General features: G+C 42.6%; 1 protein-coding gene across 4 annotated transcripts in view; it reads left to right on the forward strand.

Annotated features, from left to right (window-relative positions):
• The window catches only part of LOC122553102 (ADP-ribose glycohydrolase MACROD1-like), a 918,032-nt gene extending 902,312 nt beyond the window's left edge, over positions 1-15,720 (forward strand). For all 4 annotated transcript variants that reach the window (XM_043696642.1, XM_043696643.1, XM_043696644.1 and 1 more), the window contains exons 15-17: positions 8,089-8,133; positions 10,555-10,608; positions 11,159-15,720. In XM_043696642.1, the coding sequence (XP_043552577.1) occupies positions 8,089-8,133; positions 10,555-10,608; positions 11,159-11,172 (113 nt within the window). In that variant the 3' untranslated portion in view covers positions 11,173-15,720. The remainder of the gene's footprint in view (positions 1-8,088; positions 8,134-10,554; positions 10,609-11,158) is intronic.
• The last annotated feature ends 4,032 nt before the right edge of the window (positions 15,721-19,752 follow it).

Here is a 19,752-nt window from a genome sequence, read left to right on the forward strand (position 1 = left end):
TTGTTGAAGACGATGAATAACCGCCTGCCATGGTGGGATTCGAACCCAGAACATTACCCGGGTCTCTGGATTAATGGTCTAGTGAAAACATCACTAGGACATAGTCTCCTCTGCCATTCATTCAGATCAAGGCTGAGACTGCCTCAACTCCACTTTGACACCCTACCCCTTGATTTCCTTAGTATCTAAAATATAAATACAAGGGTTTGTATTCTGTGGAATTGTGAAGAAATTGCAACACAGAAACAGGCCATTCATTCCAACCATTCCATCTACTGTTTGTGGTCCACTTGAGTATTGTCCCACATTATTATATCCAATGCCTTTAGCATTACTCTGTCAGGATGTTTTACTCCCAGTCTGATGCATGCTGGACTTGTCCTCGGAAATGCTTTTGGTGCTGGATATATGTTCAGCCTCTAGTTGAGTGACAGCATATTTGGGAAGTTTCAAATAGATACATCAGCACTTGAGAAAATAATAAGATGCATTGATATTTTCTAATCAGTGATGTTACTACACACATCAGAAGCAGATGGGTCTTGACTCCGGGCCTCCTGGCTCAGAGGCATTACCGCTGCACCACAATAGCAATGCAGTGCATGTCCAATACTTTGTATTGTGTCTCATTTGCTACAGAATTAGTGTGTGAAAGTTCTGTTGGAATACCAGGATTTGCATAAATACATTAAAAAAGATGATGAGAAGTTCAATTGTGGTTTCAAATGGGTCAGATTATATGCAATTTTTGATAGTTCAGTATTCTAATGATGATATCATTTTCTAATTACTTTATACCTACTCACTTATATCATTAAGACTCCACTTGCAATCTCTCTCAAGTGGTTGATTTAGTCTTTCCAAACCCTCTTCATAGTCTTTTTCTAATTATCTTTCACTTGTGCTATTTAATTGCCACTCTGCTTGCTACTGGAACCAATATGTCACTACCTTCATTATCACACATAATGTTCCATTGATTTAGAGGCCACCCCTTAACCTTTGAGGCTTTTGTGAAAAAAAAGCCCCAGTTCTTGAGTTTTTCTCTCTCTCTCTCTCTCTCTGTGCAGTGTTACATCTCTGCTGCTGCCAATTGAAGCAATGCTGCTCTTTTCCCCAGTGGTTTCACATTCTCCTGATAATTATGTGCCCAAAACTGTCTAAGGTTTGAAGCTCACTTGTCATCTAAGGTTTTGTAAAAATTCAGTGGGAGCTTCTTGTTCCTTCTGTACAATGCCTCAGAATGTCAACCCAGTATTCCCATTGGCTATAATGTGAACATTACCCAAGCTATGCTGCCAGGATTTCCAAGTATCTTTCGTAATCCATGAGGAAGAGTATTGGTTACAGCATATTACCCTCTCATTGTGCTTCCCAAATTTTGAATTGAACCATTTCTCTGTATCTGCCTTCTACCTTCCTGCCCTGTATGATCTTTTTGTCATGGTGTTGTCACTCACTTACTTTGATGACTGCTGTGTGCAGTTTCATTGAGCGTCTCTGTCAGGGCAGAAGGCTTTTCATTTTCCCCCTTTTCATCAGGTCAACGGGATCCCTCACAAATGGCTCTCTGACCATACACCATGCTGCCAACATGTATAAATATCACAAGCGGGTTCTGGCAGTTTTAGACAGACAAGGACTGGTCATCATACTAATGCAAACTGGTGAACATTTCACAAATTGCACACTATGCAAAAACCTTGTTGAGTAGGAGATCACTAGACCTGTCTTCAGCCAGTCCCCAATTCTATGTGACCTGATACCATCTGCCATTACTGATGAGACAGGCAACTTTAATACATAGCTGTTAATTCCTTATTCTACAAGGAGAAACAGACGAACAGAACACAAGAACATTATAACACAGGGACAGGCCCGTTGGCCCACCATGTTGAGCTGAACATGACAACAAATTAAACTAATCTCTTCTGTCTGCCCTGAGTCTATATTGCTGTACTCCTTGCATATTCATGTGCTCATTTAAAAGCCCCTGAAATGCCCCTATTGTATCTGTCTCCACCACCACCCCCAGCATTCCAGCCTCCTACCACTCTCTGTGTAAAAAAGCTGCCCCTCACATCTCCTTTGAACTGCCTCCTCTCACCTTAAATGCATGCCCACTAGTATTAGACATTTCAACTGTGGGAAAAAGGTTCTGACTATCAACCCTATCTATGCATCTCATAATTTTCGAGAAATCTGCCAAGTCTCCACTCAGCTCCACTGCTCCAGAGAAACAACTTGAGTTTTGCTAGCCTTTTCTTACAGCTTACACCCTCTAAAGCAGGCAGCATTCTGGTCAACCTGTTCTGCACCCTCTCCAAAGCCAACACATCCTTCCTGTAATGGGGCGACCAGAACTGAACGCCAATTGAACGATTAACTTTATTCACCGAATAGTGTAAGGAAGAAAGCTTTGTCAGCATATCTCTCTTTTAAACAAGGTTTGAATTCTCAGGCTGCAGTGTAATTTGAAGATAAACAGTTGGTGAAATAACTGATCTCTAATTCCCTGTCCCTTTCCTTCAACGAGTGTACTTGTTTGTAACTGCTGGACTGTGCTCTATAATGCGATATAAAAAAACCTATAAAAATGGAAGCAGTTATGTTCTTCAATTATCCTCTGCCATTAACTCGTAAATTAGCATTTCTGATCTTACTTGTGAAGCTCATTATGTTGTGTTCGGTGCTTCCAAAGTGTTCCCTTGTTTTAGGGTGCCTAATTGGAGCACTTCATTAACCACAACCTTCATCAAAATAGGGCTTCATCCTCAATTTCCTTTCCACTATTTAATACAGTGTAACATCCTCCCTGTAGTATGATTGATGTCTTGATACTTCTCAGTTCAATCAAAAGTCATTCTGTTCATGCATTTTTCTCCACTTAAATTTAAGCTCTAGCCCCTTGATACTGTTTGATTAATATCACTCATCTTCTTTCACTTCCCTCTCTATTCTGTCTGGACCCAGATCAAATACTGACCCAGTTACAGCTTTGTGCTCTTACGCCATGCTTTTCCATTTAATTTGTGGCTCGAGACTCACTCAGATTCATTGACTTTGAAGTTATCTGTCTTGGCACGATAATGCATCATGCGCTTTCAGTGTATCAGGTTGAAGGTAGAGTCCCCATAGTCCTACCAGACCATAGAGCTGCCCTCCCATTACTGAGAGATGGTTGGTGGTGGTTTAACCTGAAAGTCACCATTGCCTCAGGTGAAGGGAGACGCTGAGAAGGAGAGTCCTTCAGATGGTGTAGAAATTGAACCCTCAGTTGGCTGATTTCAATGGAAGGGAAAATCTAGTTATCAGTTATATGAGGTTACTTTAATTGTCATTGAGCCCATCTCTCAGTTTTAGTATCAGAGTGGATGAACTACAGGTTGATCTTGACTGGAAGATACACTTGAGTTTTGAACTTGTTGGAAATCCTACAAGTCAGTACAGCCTCTTTTATGGGAGTTATAGAGATGTACATTTTGAGGCAGTCTTTTGGGATTGAGGGTGACTTGGTTCCACTCTGGTTCAATGGGGTCTGAGATGAGATTGATTTCACCATTGGTCTTAATCGACAGGTGTAGGTGCAGTGCTGGAGGAGGTAGTTGGAAAAGCATTAGTCAAAGATGTGTTTTTTCTCACGCATTTTGTATTTTTATATATATATAGAACACCAGGTTTATTTAGAAGTACTAGCTTTTGGAGCACTGATCCCTTCATCAGGTAACTAATGGGGCAGGATCATAAGACACAGAATTTATAGCAAAAGATCATAGTGTCATGCAACTGATACGATATATTGAACAAACCTAGATTACTGTTCAAGTCTTTTATCTTTTCGAATGGGTTGTGGGTAAATTCAGAACTTCTTTCAAGTCATGGCACTATGATCATTTGCTATAAATTCTGTGTCTTATGATCCTGCCTCACTAGTTACCTAATGAAGGAGCAGTGCTCTGAAAGCTAGTGCTTCCAAATAAACCTAAAAATCATACAACATCAGGTTATAGTCCAACAGGTTTAATTGGAAGCACACTAGCTTTCGGAGCGATGCTCCTTCATCAGGTGATAGTCTAAGGAGCGTCGCTCCGAAAGCTAGTGTGCTTCCAATTAAACCTGTTGGACTATAACCTGATGTGTGATTTTTAACTTTGTACACCCCAGTCCAACACCGGCATCTCCAAATCATGCCAAATAAACCTGTTGGACTATAACCTTGTTTTGTGTGATTGTTAACTTTGTCCACCCCAGTCCAATACCGCATCTCCACATCATAGAGACGTACAGCATGGAAACAGACCCTTCAGTCCAGCTTGTCCATTCTGACCAGATATCCCAACCTAATCTAGTCTCACCTGCCAGTACTCGGCCTATATCCCTCCAATCATTTCTTATTCATGTCATAACTGTCATCAATAAGCCTGAGTCTCAGGAGCAGCTACAAGATCCAAGTGATTCTCAGTCCACCATTTTTAAATCAACCTGTCTGTTATGACACACAAGTTCTAGAGCAGGTGGGACTTGAACGGGTCTCCTGCCCCAAAGGTAGGAGCATTGACACGGCACCACAAGAGTTCTCCAAATTGTCTGCACGCATACCTGTGATGGACTCCTTCACTTACACGTAATTCTCATTTATGAATTCATGATGTAAAATGTTCCTCTCTCATAAACTGCTATTAGGTTGATAAAAAAAAACATGCCTCTGGCCAGCTATTAAGTGGCTGATTATGAATTCTTTGCGGTGAAGCTGTTTAAAATAAAGGGGAAAGGCTTTCCATGAGGATAACGGACAAATGCCTTGGAAGTGCATCAAGGATTCATTCAATGACTCATTTCCAAACTGAAAAACGTTCTGTGGTCTACCACAGGACAGCTCAAAGCGAGAGGTAAGAATGATTCCACTAATTAATTCTGACATTATAGATAATTCAGCAGCTGAACTCATCATCGCTACTAAAGTATCCACCTCAGGAAATATTGATGTACGTGTAAAACGTCGGATCCAATTTGCCGAAAAGTTTTCCAAAAGAAATGTAAAAATGCCAAAGTTTTGTCAGCAGCTATGCCTCCAGAGTCCAGTAGATTTGATGCATTATGCACAGCACAGGTACTTCTGAAGTTGTTGCTAGAATAATGGGTAGGGAGAGAAGATAGATCACAAAGGTAATGTAATAAAAGAAAAACAGCCATGTTCAGGGAACAGCAAGATAGTCACAGAAAGTGAGAGACTGGTTTCATTGTTTAAAATTGTGATGGGTGAAAAAATGTTGTTGCACCCTGCTAGAAAGTAAGATCTTGCACTTAGATATGATGTGGAGGTGCCGGTGTTGGACTGGGGTGGACAAAGTTAAAAATTACACAACACCAGATTATAGTCCAACATGTTTATTTGAAAGCACTAGCTTTCGGAGCGCTGCTCCTTCATCAGGTGATTTTTTTTTAGATTAGATTAGATTACTTACAGTGTGGAAACAGGCCCTTCGGCCCAACAAGTCCACACTGCCCCGCCGAAGCGCAAACCACCCATACCCCTACATTTACCCCTTACCTAACACTGCGGGCAATTTAGCATGGCCAATTCACCTGACCTGCACATCTTTGGACTGTGGGAGGAAACCGGAGCACCCGGAGGAAACCCACACAGACACGGGGAGAACGTGCAAACTCCACACAGTCAGTCGCCTGAGGCGGGAATTGAACCCGGGTCTCTGGCGCTGTGAGGCAGCAGTGCTAACCACTGTGCCACCGTGCCGCCCATAACCACCAGACGAAGGGGCTCCAAAAGCTAGTGCTTCCAAATAAACCTGTTGTACTATAACTCGGTGTTGTGTGATTTTTAACTTTGCATTCAGATAGCTCTTGCTATGACATCCGAAAAGGGGTGGCATGGTGGTTAGCACTGCTGCCTCACAGCACCAGGAATCCGTGTTCGATTCCACCCTCAGGCAACATTCTCCCCTTGTCTGGTTGGGTTTCCTCCGGGTGCTCCAGTTTCCTCCCACAGTCCCGAGATGTGCAGGTCAGGGTGGATTGGCCGTGCTAAATTGATTATAGTGTGTAGGCTAGTTTGATTAGCCATGTGAAATACAGGGTTACAGGGATAAGGTATGGGGTGGATCTGGTAGTGATGCTCTTCATGAGGGTCATGGGCTGAGTGGGGTCTTGCTTCCACACTGTAGGGATTCTCTGCACACCTTTGGAGCGCAGCCCCTGTTGCAGTGTAGAATAGGTGGCAGCCAGTTTGGGCAAAGCAAACATGACCTGACAACCAAATCATTTTTGTTTTTTTGATGCTGATAAAGGTGTAATAGTGACCATGACATCACAGAAACATGGAAAATGGAAGCAAGAGTAGGCCATTCAGCACCATTTTTCCACACTATCCCCATATCCCTTCATATTTTTAATATCAAGAAATCTTTGCTGGCCAGGTCTCTACGTCGCATTGGTGTAAAGGAGTTCAACGGTTTGTCACACTCTGAGTGAAGAGGGTCCTCTTTGTCTCAGTCTTAAATATCCCACCCTTTATTCTAAGATGGCGTCCTGTGGTTTTAGATTGCACCCTTCAAAACAAGAGGAAATATCCTTCCTGCATTTACCCAATCAATCACTGAGAGAATTTGGTCAGCTTCAATGAGATCACCTCACATTTTTGTAAGCTCTAAAGAAGGCAGGCCCAGTCCACAATGTCTCCTCACAGGACAGTCCATTATCCCAGAGATCCATTGGGTGAACCAGCAGGGGGGAATTGCCCCTCTCTTTTTCCAAATAGCATCTTGGGATATTTTATGTACTTTATACCTGAGGGGACAAATGGGGTGTCAATTTTCACACCTCATTCAAAAAGTGGCACGTCCAGCAATCCCTCAGAATGTCAGCCAATATTTCTGTGCTCAAGTCGACAGGGTGGGACTTGAACTCATAACCTTTTGCCTTGAGTGCTACCCACTGAGCCACAGTGTGCTGCATACCTCAATGCCCCTCAGATGGGGTGGGTCTTCATGAGCAATGTCACGTGAGATCTGGCAGTTCCATGAGAGTTTGGCCAATTTACTCTGTGCTGCCTTTTTAAAGTTCCTTCGTGGGACATGATCACTGTGGGCTGAGCCAGTGATTATTACCCATCCATAGTTTCCCTTGAAAAGGTGGTGGTAGTGAGCTGCCTTCTTGAACTGCTGCAGGTGCACAATGCTGTTATGGAGGGAATTCCAGGATTTTGACCCAGTGATTTGGAGGGGAACTTGTAGGGACCAGAGTTCCCAAGTATCTTGTCCTTGTCCTTCTATATGGAAGTGGTCTTAGGTTTGGAAGGTGCTGTCTAAGGGGTTTTGGTGAATTTCTGCAGTGCATCTTGTAGATGGTACACACTGCTGTTACTGAAGGTCGGTGGTGGTGGAAGTGGATGTTTGTGGATGTGGTGCAGGCTGCTTTGTCCTGGATGGTATTGACCTTCTCGAGTGTTGTTGGAGCTGCCCCCAACCAGGCAAGTGGGGAGTATTCCATCACACTCCTGACTTGTGTCTTGTAGATGGTGGACAGGCTTCGGGGAGTCGGGGGTGAGGTACTTGCCGCCGTTTCCATGCAGTGAGTCCTGTTCAGTGTCTGATCAATGGTAACCCCACCCCCCTCCCCAAGATGCTAATAGAGGGGGATATTCAGTGATGATGATCTCTTACAGTTGCATTCCTGTATGAATGTTTTATTAAAATAATGGCGTATTCTGCATTTAAGGCATCAAGTTTTATAATGTGGAGTTGAATATTTTGAATCGTTCTCAGTGGCCCTTGTTAGAAATTCCATCAGTGCATCAGGAAATTGAAATTCAATTGTTCGTGTTCGGATGGTGTAGTGAAGGAATAGAAATCTGGCTTCTCACATTCATCAAAACTAAAAGCTTGGAACCCACTTATTGTCTCTGGATCAGTGGATGTGTAGTCATCAGTTTTCACAGAAACCATTTCTCACATGCTCCCTGGCACAGAACTCAGCGAAGGGAAATGATCTTTATGCGATACAATAGTTCACAATTCAGTTCAGTCTGCTGGATTCTAACCCTGCTTAAAATTGGTTTCTTTGCTTAAACAGGTACACAGAAAATGAGCGACGATGAAGAAAATTCTCCCACTCAAGGTAGGATCCATCATTGGCATTCCCACTAGCCATGCAACACAGTAAACAGAGAGGCAGAAACTCGTGTCCATTGGGGATGGGGTGGTTTCATCCTATTGCTGATGCCCACAGAGACCAGACCAATGCTGCCTCACAGCGCCAGAGACCCGGGTTCAATTCCCGCCTCAGGCGACTGACTGTGTGGAGTTTGCACGTTCTCCCCGTGTCTGCGTGGGTTTCCTCCGGGTGCTCCGGTTTCCTCCCACAGCACCAAAGATATGCAGGTCAGGTGAATTGGCCATACTAAATTGCCCGTAGTGTTAGGTAAGGGGTAAATGTAGGGGTATGGGTGGTTTGCGCTTCGGCGGGTCGTTGTGGACTTGTTGGGCCGAAGGGCCTGTTTCCACACTGTAAGTAATCTAATCTAATCTAAATGCTGCACAGGAAGTGGTTCCCAGCTGCTGCTGTGGGTTGTTCTTGTCTTTGGTGTGAGCGCATCCTATTGCTAAGCCTTCCGTGCCCACTCATCATCATGGTGACACACACTGACACTATCCTCTGTCATCCGCTAGTGTCTCTCCGTTGCATCGGTGCTGGTCCTTGAAACCGAGTAACAATTTTAAGACACCCTTTTAAAAGGAATGCTCCAGTGAACAAAGGTTCTACTTGGTTATCCTCAGAATCTCATGTTGTGCCTAAGATCAGAGAAAACATCTGTTTACTTCAGAGCAATCAGTTTGAAATTTGGTAGGCCTTGATTTATTCCTCTTGACGTTCGGAAAGTATTTCTGAAGAAGTCTCGCACCAGGCTCGAAACGTTAGCTCTGTCTCTCTTTACAGATGCTGCCAGACCTGCTGAGTTTCTCCAGAATTTACTTTGTTTGCTTCAGATACTATCACAGTGATGAATGATATTATTCACTGTCTCATCTTTCATTTTCTCTCACCATGACTCAGTGGTTTGCACTGTTGCTTCACAGTGCCAGGGACCCGGGTTTGATTCCAACTTCGGGTGACAGTCTATGTGGAGCTTGCTCATTTCCCTGTTCCTCTGGGTGCTCCGGTTTCCTCCCACAATCCAAAAATGTGCAGGTTGGGTGGATTGGCCATGGGAAATTATCCATAATGTCCAGCGATGCGCAGGTTAAGTAGATTGGCCATGGGAAATTGCTCCATAGTGTCCAGGGATATGCAGGCTAGATGGATTGGCCATGGGAAATGCAGGGTTACAGGGATAGGGTAGTGGGGTGGGTCTGGGTGAGGTGCTCGTTGGAGGATCAGTATGGGCTGAATGGCCTGCTTCCACACTGTAGGGATTCTATAATCTTTGTCATATGCTCCAGCTGTGCTGTGCACAATCTTTTTCCCTGAAAACCGAAACTCCAAGGTGGAACACACACACACTAACAGTTTGAGTGGAAGCTAGCTCAGCCTTCTCAAGAACAGCACCGCAATGGCACCACCTCCATTTTTAATCCAACACAAAACCTAGAAGTCATAAAGATAAAAAGATCACCACCACTAATTCCCAAGAGAAATATCTGATCTCGAACTGTTGTTGGGGAGGTGGGAGCGCTGTTTAGAAGTAAATTTCTGGGACTGGTTTTAAATTCGAGCTTTTGTTTTTAATGAATTGAATTTAAATCTCCCAGATGGTTTTTCAACCCGTGTCCTGGGAGAATTAGCCTTAGCTTCAGGGATGATAAAATAATGATAGTAACACCATCAGCCCCTGTGAGTAATTAGGGTCTGGACTACACTGCCTCAGTCCAGTGATGAGAGCATGAGATGATTATTTTAATAGGAATAATATTACAGAGAAAAGACAGGAAAATGGCAATAAGTCATTCAGAGAGCCAGTGCAGACATGATGGGCTGAAGGCCTGCTTCTGCGACATTACACTTCAGTGATTGTGATGTTTAGACTGGAGAGCTGTAAAATGCCTTGTACAACAAACAGGTACTGTATCTTGAGATTGCACAGACCATCATTGAAACAGTGTAGGAGGCCAAGGACAGAGAGATCAGGCCGACAATGGAAGTGGAAAGTTTCTGGAAGCTGAGGGCCACATGAGCTGAGCAGAAGCATTCAGCAGAGTGATCACTGAAGCTGCATTTGACTTTCCCAAAGGCAAGGAGGCTGCATCACCAAATACAAGGAACTCACTGACTCACGTGGGAGGAGTGCTTGGGAAAGAAGGAAGGGAAAGAGCTGATCTTGCATTTCCAGGGCTTACATGAGAAGATGGTGAGGAAAGGTTGGGGACATTCGGGGTGATGCAAGGATGGGCCACTGTGCCATGGGGAGAAATCCCTCTGGAACGCTGGAAGGGGAGGGCCTAGCTGTATTTTGCTTTTTTGTTGTACAGGACACAAGTTCCCACTCTTGATGACAATCCTTAATAAGCCTGAAGTAACACATTGTTGTACAATGTTTTGCAGGAGAAGATAAGGAGAATAATGAACACATACCTTATATTGATGACTGTGAAGACGGTAGGACTAAATTTTGTTTTACAATAACAGAGAGCAGACATAATAAAACAGAAACATCAGAAATGCAGTTAAATAAACTGAAAAATTGTGGATTGGTCACTGTTCCAATTTGCCAGTTTTTATTCATTTTAACAAGCAATTTAAAAAAAATTGAAATGAATTTGAAGCCGAAGTTCTTAACAGTTCATTTCTCCAGTTTCTCTGGAAAGTAGACATTTCTGTCGATCAGCTGAGAAAGAATATTCCTCCTCTTTGGTTCCGAGATTTATTCAGTGATGTCTTAAGTCAGTATTCGGACCAAGATGGTTTCCTTAAAGGCCACTCTTCATGTGTGACCCTGGACCTTCAATATCAACCATGAGGTCTCTCACATTTCTGCCCGACCCACTATATGACATTCACTAGATATTAATGGATTATTATATAAGCAGGAGCTAGGGGTCGATTGTTCCTTTAAACGATGGTGATGAAAATGCCATTTTACGTGGGACATTTCCTATGTTCTCCCGGCAGCGACCTTTTGCTTAGATTCATTTTTCTGTTTCCACAGAAAGTGGACAATGAGGACATGACTCGAAGGATAACAAGACAGGTCGATGTCCGTGAAGGCAGACTGTCCCTCTTTTAGACTTCCAGAAGGTGGATGGTACAATTTTGTGCTTGCGTTTAGATCGCCATCTTGTTCAGTTTTGTGTATCCAAATTCTGGGATGTATTATGTTTCGTAATTGTAATTATTGAGGGAAATATTTTGGCCTAATATTGTGCTTTGAAATGATACTTTTACTGCCTACAACTGGTGTTCCATTGAACAAGAGAAATTGGATCCAATATCATATCAGCTTCTCAACCGAAGGATGACCTAACTGTATTTATCCCTGTTACGCCAGGGTATATCACACCTCTGCTCCTTGAGTCAGTGTTTACCTAAAGCTTGACCCTGAAGTTGCCATAGAATCCAACAGTGACAGATCTAGGCCCCAATCAGTCAGCCATACCTGTCCCATTGCTGTTCAGATGTGTACACAAACTCAATAGCCAATTGTTTGGGATCTCTTCTCTTTTTAGAGATGGTGGATGAATTAAAAAATGGATTCACTTTGTTAATATTTCCTCCTTTGGCAATCCCTTGATACCACAGTAAGGTTGGTTCCCAGTGTAGAGACTAAGGAAGAATGAAAATTGAGTTGTGAGATTTGCCAGAGAAGTTGACGGTGGCTTTTCTAATCTGAGAGGGAGACAGCATTGGCAAATACAGGCCAAACCAGTTGATGGGGTGGTTGTTAAATTGGATCTTATCTCTTTATGTTTTACGTCTCCTTTAGCAATCCTTTAGCTTTTTGCACCATGTTAACTCCCTCCTGGCACACAGATTAACAAATTTTATTGGTTGTGGCAGTTCCTCACTTATTGGTGCCAATCTCTCTCTCTCTCTCTCTTTTTATTCTTTTTCCTTCTTTTAATTCATTTACAATACGTGGGCATCACTGTCATGGCCAGCTTGCAATGGAATTCCCTTCCTAAACCTCTCAGCCCCATCTCTTCTCCTTTGAGATGCTTTTTATAACCTGCTGCTTTGATCAAGGTTTGGTCATACCTCGGCAGGTTTCAAAAATTGACTGGTTGCTCTTCCTGTGAAACATCTTGGGATGTTTTACTGCATTGTAAGGTTAAAGTCATCATTGTCCCAGAGGACCAATCAGGCTGTTCTCCCAGCTCAGGGTCCTGTCCTGATAACTCCACTGGGAATAGGGCAGTGCCGTTCCCATATTAGCACCAACAGCTCTGCTTTGGATGCATTGCACTGAGAAAGTAAACCATCTCCCAAATTATTTCCAAGATTTTCTTTTCCCCTGAGTAGCTTTTGATTTCTCAGAAGCTCAGGGAGTTTGAATAACAAAGTCAAAAGTGGTGATGACTGTGAGGGGGACTAACTCCATTTGATAAAAGAAAATCTGAAATCCAGGTCATGGCTACTCCTCACTCTGACTAATTGGTGATAAATGTTTGGTTGACTTGAGAAATCCCTGTGCAACTCAGACCATGTCTCGCTGTTTGCAAACAGCGATTAGCTTGCCAATGAGAAATTGTTTGCAAATCCTTAATGCATATCTGAAAACTCCAAAGCTAGAGGATAATGTTTCTGATAAGCTAGAAATAATTCAGTATTATTGCAGTGTGATCAACTGGGAACTCAAGCTTAATTTACTTAAATATTCACCAGTTGCTCTAGAGAGTCAGATTTCCTTTAGCAAGGAAGCTCACCACCATATATCAAAGTTCATTTGACAGGATGAGTGTTAGTTAATGTTCGTCTCAGCTTTCTCTCACTCAGTGTCAGTACAGAGCTGCTCATTCAGCCTGGAGAGGTGAAACATAGATCTGTGAATGCTCTTGTCCCTATCATTTTGGTCTCCAAGGAGAGATATTTTAATCTTCTGCTGTTCCTGTCACTTTAACTTATTCCGTCATCTCTCACATTACAGAGGTCTGCAACATTACACAAAAAACATCTGCTGCCCTAACCCCAGAACCACACTTCAAAAAAAAAAGCCCTGGGATTTCGCATTTGAAAGACATGAATTTTATTGCCCTTGGCCCATGTTTGTTTATCTAAAAACACACCACCACCATGCAAGAGATTTTTGTTAAATTATGGCAGCAAGTTAGTTGCGAAGCTGGTGATGACTAGAACCAACTTGTTTCCAACTGGAGTAGATGGATAATAAAGTTTTGCGATGTATAGTACATTGTTATCTTACCTCCCCAGTAAATTACAGCTGATATAATTGGGCCTATCGGAATGAATGAAACTCAACACAGTTACAGTGTAACACTGATCATTCTCAATATGGAGAGCCAAGGCAGCAAGGTTCAACACCAAAAGACTGTCATTAAATCAGAAATCATGGAATGCTTGCTGTAGAGGTGGAGGCCATCCAGCCCATCAAGTCTCTGAGAGAACAACTTGACTCATCCCACTCTTCCACCCCTTCCCTGGAACTCGGTAAACCCTCCAACTCCCAGCAGACACCTAGCACCCTTCTGAAAGCACCCGCCCCCCACTCCAGGGCACAGTGTGTAGAATTCCGCTGGGAGTTGGAGCACTTAACTCCCTGCTCCGTGATGGTGTGCCTGGCCCCCAGACTGCAGCAGACACACACTGATATGGACCTACCAGGAGTCATTTGTTATAAGGGATGAGGTGGGAAGCCTCACCCAAGGTGGACTTGATATGTAACAATATCCTTTACTGAAACAGGAAGGACACAGTCATTTCTGAATAAGGAATGACTATGGTCCATCAGTAATCCAACATGTACTATCCTGGGGATCATACGATACAAAAAGGTTGAGTTGTTGACAGTGACCTGTCTCTGTCAATGAGTCTACATCAACTCAGGCATGAGGCAAGGCACTCTCTCCATTCCGACCAGGTGTTGGACAGCCCTGGGACTCATAGACCTCAAGTCATACATTCCTCCCAATCTTGCTCCACTTACCACACATCATGTTTTAAATGTTTTAGATCCCAGCATGTTACTTTCTAAAGAAGTCTGTCACATTTGCATCCAAGTAGCTCAATACTCACAGTTTCCAGTGTCTCTCACAGGATGTTCTATATATTGGTCACTGACCTACTGAGATATTGCTTTTTACTTGAACATGAGAATGTATCATCTAATGTAGATCCCCATCTCTCAGCCTGTATCCTCAGCTTCTCTTCTTCCAAACAAAGTACAACTGGATCTATGGTCTCTAAACTCAGCCGTCATATCACCAAAGTATTATGGGCAGAATGGCCTCTTTCCATGACGTTTGCTTCTATATTATTTCTTAATTGTTCACCTGTTCACCAACAACATGCACAATTTAGAATAAGCCACTGATCATGTCCCCCATTCTGCACTATCCCTGGTATTCCAAGTGGTCGTGTCAGAAACACTCATATTTAAAAATGCATTTTGACTTACTTTTAAAAATATAATAACTTTGTTGACAGTTTGCTTAATTTTTTTCTCAAATTGACTTAGGCATTTCTTTTAGAAACAGGAGAAGGTTGACAAGGCGATCACTGAGGAGATTTGGTACAGCTCGTTCCTATAATGACCAGTTCCTCTGTCTTAATTGGTACCTCAGTTGTTATAGTATTGGCTAATCTTAGCAGCTAATGCTGGGCACTTTGGAAAGGGTAGTCCTCTTGCATTTAACTGTTTTGCTCAAGGATATGCTATCAGGGAGAAGAGTAGGTTTATCGACTCGCAGAATGATGGAGCACGCAGGGAGGCCACTCAGCCCCTTGTGTCCTATGCCAGCCCTTTGTTAAAGCTAACTCTCTCTAAAGCTGTAACTCTCGGCTCAGGCCGACAGAGTAACATCTGATAGAACTCAATCCCGTTGTTCCTGAGACTGGCATCTCATGGCAATGAACACTAGGGTGAGAGGGATGGTAGAAATCACAGGGAGGGGAGTTTGAGGTAGATCTTGACTTCATGATGCCAATGTAAAAAGGATGTTAATAGCTGAGCAGCCCACTTGACATCCCTCCTGACAAATATAAAATAAAATAATACAAGGAGGGCTATCAGATGTGCTGTATCATCACTCAAAGTCTATCCCATTGAAATACAATGTGGTCTGATATGAAGCCCTGATCCAAATCTACTGCTCAAACCTCCAGATTTGTCCAGTTTACAATAAAAATGTTCTAAACACACTCTCTACCAGTTTTATGGATTCTGTGAAACTGCCTCTTGCAGTGTATGCTTGCTTTGCTTTAGACTATGTTTAGATAGATGTCTTACTTTCCATAGACTTTTCAGGAATACAGTTTTATTTTATTTCCTTTGATGCTTTAAGATTTGCCTTACCTCATGGTATGTAATAGTGACTGGCAGTTGTTTCTTGTAAACCTGAGGCAAGTGGATCAAACTGGAAATGATCCTCCAGATCTAATGCCTTGTTGTCAACATGTTAAGTAGCCAGCATTACATAATCGAAACAAAAAGGCTTTTTCCTCGTCATCTCTCTCTGTGCCATGAATTTGGAATGTTGCCAATACAAAATGATACCGTCACACTTGGTCTGTTTAATAAAATGAACGATAATAGCATTTCGAAAAACATGCCTCTTCAATTATTTGAAAAAGTCATTTTTTATGAGACTGCTGGTGTTTGAAAGTTGCATTTTGATTCCTTTGTCAGCTCCCACTGTCTGATGTAAAGGACATTACTTCTATTTTGTTTTTGGTTCTGATGAACCAGTCGAGGTTTGGGTAGTGCTGCTTTCTTATTAGAGAGACAATGGTAGTGGTTTAACCTGAGGGTCACCGTGCCTTAGGCAAGGGGAGAGGTTGGGATGGAGAGTCCTCAGTTGGTCCAGGAATTGGGCCTACAATGTTGGCAATGACTTGCTATTTGTCCACCAGCTGAGCTAAGTGACTGCTGAATGATTTGAGGTTGACTGTTCTTCTGCACTCTGAGCTGGACAAAGTTGGAATGTTATATTTCACTGATCAGGCAGTGAAAGAGAAAAAGAAGCTCATGATTTAGCGGTGGCCTTTCCCTTGAACCTGCTCAGAGTTCTTCAGTAGGGAAATGATGCATGTTCAGGCAAATGATTACATCCAAAAAGGTTTACGTGTCCCTCTGTTCTTTGTACATCGACCGCGTTCTCTATATTTGAGTTATAGAGTCATAGAGATGTACAGCATGGAAACAGACCCTTCGGTCCAACCTGTCAGTTCTGGACCTTTTGCTACTTAATTTTGCAGCTTGAAAGTTTTGGCTGACAGAATCTTGTCATAAGCCAAAGGCGATGTTTGGAACTCAAAGAATCATGCTTCTAACATTCCTGCATCTTATTTCCTCCAATCCTGAGAAAGTCTCATGATGTTTGAAAACAATGACATATAACAAAATCAAATAATATCGAGTGCTATTGCAGCATTTAATATAGGAGCTAGGAATAGGAATTGGCCATTCAGCCATTCAGGCCTGCTTCCCCATTCAGGAAGGGGGATCATGGCTGACCTAGTTATGGTCACAACTCCACTTTCCTGTGTGTTTCCCATGACCCTCAACTCTCTAGACTATCAAAAGTACACCTAACACAGCCTTGAATAAATCCAGTGAGCCTCCCTCTACTATTTTATGAGGAAGGGAATTACGCAGACTTACCATCACCCCCCACCCCCGCCCCCCGAAGAGGAAAAGTAAAATCCTCATCCTCACCTTAAGAGAGAGATTTCTTGAACTGTAACCCCCCCAGTTATAGTCTTTCTCACAAGAGGAAGCATCACTCTGGTCTCTACCACATCAAGTCCCCTCAGGATATTATCTGTTTCAAGAACCTCTCATTCTTCAAAACTGTAAGGATAAACCCCTAAACTGTTCAATCTGCCACACATTCTCACCATTAAATTAGAACCAGAACTGTTTATCATTTAAACACCAGTGTTTTTTCTTCATTTACTGGCTAGGCCAGTATTTGTTGCCCATCCCTAATTACTCACAAGGCAGTTAACCACATGTAGGCCAGGCCAGGTAAGGATGGCAGGTTTCCTTCCCAAAAGGGCATTAGGGATGCAGTTGGATTTTCCCCCAACAATTGGCAACTCTTAATTCCAGATTCCTTTTCATTAAATTCACATTCCACCATCTGCTGTGGCGGGATTTGAATCTGGGTCTCCGGAACATTCCCTGGGTTTCTTGGTTAATAGTCCAGCAATAATACCACTGGGTCATTGGCTCCCCTTAAATGTGTTTGGCAAAATGGCATGATTCTTCATTGTAAAGTTCTAAGTAAGATACATAACTCACTCTCAATGTTTGTTTCCATTGATGCGTTTCACACTTTGAGACAGCCAGTCATTGTGAAAGGCTCCATAAAAATTCAAATCTTTCCCTTCCTTCCTTCAGTCCCTGCCCCATCAATCCACAAGCGTGCTCCAAGTGTGAATACTCCATCCTCCGCCAGCGACCTCTCCCAGTTCCGTCTTCTCCCATTTCCATGCCCTGTGTCCATCATCCCCACGAGCAACTGAGAGAGAAGGCAGGGTGGGAGATGGGGGAATGGGTCAACATGAAGGGCAACGCAAAGGGGAAGATGAAAGAGATTTAAAGAAAGAGAGAAAGAAGACAGAAACATACACATGAAATCGCATTTTTATAAAAGAAAAGTGGATATAACAATACTCCAGAAAAAGAAATAAAAGGTAGGTTTGCTTTCGATATTCATGGTGCATCAAACTGAAACTCATTGACAAGAAAGATCATTCCTGTGGAAACTGACCTTCTGAAGGGTTTTAACACAACTGTGCATGTACACACACACACACATTTAAACTACTGACAAGACTTTTTTTTTAACCAGCAGTTATGCTTTTTTTAAATTGTCAATGGATGTAAGCTTTAGCCTTTCCAATTAATTTGTTAGTCTAAACGAAGGGCGCCTGAAAGAGCTATTCAGACGGATGGGACATGATTCATGTTTGGTCTGATCCGGTTTGTAAATTGTGGAAATATGTTCTCTTTCATTTCAGCCCTTCATCAATAAAACACAGCATCTCCTGATTCACTGCTTTGTGCAGAGCAGGGATTTCAAATGAACTCTAAGCTTCTTAACATAATTGGGTTCCGGTGCAGGCTAAAGAAAAGTCGCTTAGATTTGTTCGCAGTTCTGATGACAGCTGCTATTATTCCTATAGTGATTCAACTGACCAGTGGTGAGCATTAATAATCTCGCAAATGTTGCTTTTATGTGTGTAACAGTATTCACTTGGGAACGACACAAAAGTAAGTCTTTTAGGAAACGCACATTCTTTCCATTTGGAGCTTGGTGTAATTATTTAATGTGAATCACTGATAGGTTTTATTACAACACTCATTTAATTTTTTCACATGTACCCCACACTGAATTGTAAATAAAGCTTGGGCAGTTTATTTGTTTCGAGCTGTGCAGGGTACATATATAGAGCACAATATGCAATTGTAAATGGATTTCAGAAACGATATTCATTCATGGGATCAGGGCGTCACTGGCGAGGTCACAATTTGTTGCCCATCCTAATTGTCCAAGAGAAGGTGGTGGGTGAGCTGCCTTCTTGAACTGCTGCAGTGTTTGGGATGTGAGTATATCCATAGGTCTATAAGGATTTTGACCCAGTAACACTGAAGAAACAGTGATATATTTCCAAGTCAGGATGGTGAGTGGCTTGAAGGGGAACTTGCAGGGGGTGGTGTTTCCATGTATCTGCTGCCCTTGTCCTTCTAGATGGTAGAGGTCGCAAACTTGGGGGAGAAGCTGTTGAAGGAGCCTTGATGAGCTTTTGCAGTGCATCTTGTAAATGGTACACATTGCTGCCACTGTGTGTTATTAATGGAGAGGGGGAATGCTTAAAATGCTGCTTGGGATACCAATCCACCAGGATACTTTGTCCTGAATTGTTTCCAATATTTTTGGAGGTACAGTCATCCAGGCAAGTGGAAAATACTGAAGTAACCTGTAGGTGGTTAACTAGGATACCAGCCTGAGGAATATCTGTAGCAGAGAAGTGGAACTTATGGTAAGAATGACTGCAGGTCATTCAGTCTTTCTCCCTAACTCCCATTGACTCCAATTTACTAGGGCCTCGTTGATGCCACACTTAGTCAAGTGTTGCTTTGATGTTAAAGGCATTCACTCTCACCTCAGAGACAGCATTTGTGAATTAGTTACAGAGTACAAAGAGAAAATTGTCCCATTTTCCCTCTCTCTCTCTCTCTCTCTCTATCTCTCTCTCTGCCCCAGAGAGAGAATGCAGATTAGCAAAATTAATGTAACTCAATAGGTTACACAAGCCTTCCTCTCTACTCTACATTAAAGTTTACTCCCTAAATTACATCTCTCTCTTTATCTCTCTTTTCTCCTTTAAAGCATGTGTAAAATCCACCTCTTTCACCACATCCTCAATCACCTAACTTACAATTTCCTTCCGTAGCTTAGTGTTTTATAATACTTTTGTGAAATTGGAGCTGGGAAAAGATAGCTACCCTCAGTTCTGAAGAAGGGTGATTGGACTCGAAAGATTGACTGTTTCCCTCTCCACAGATGCTGCCAGCTGTTTCCTCCAGCACTTTTTTTGTTTCAGATTTCCAGCATCCAC

The sequence above is a fragment of the Chiloscyllium plagiosum genome, chromosome 9, assembly GCF_004010195.1.
Source record: "Chiloscyllium plagiosum isolate BGI_BamShark_2017 chromosome 9, ASM401019v2, whole genome shotgun sequence".
Classification (NCBI taxonomy): Eukaryota; Metazoa; Chordata; class Chondrichthyes; order Orectolobiformes; family Hemiscylliidae; genus Chiloscyllium; species Chiloscyllium plagiosum.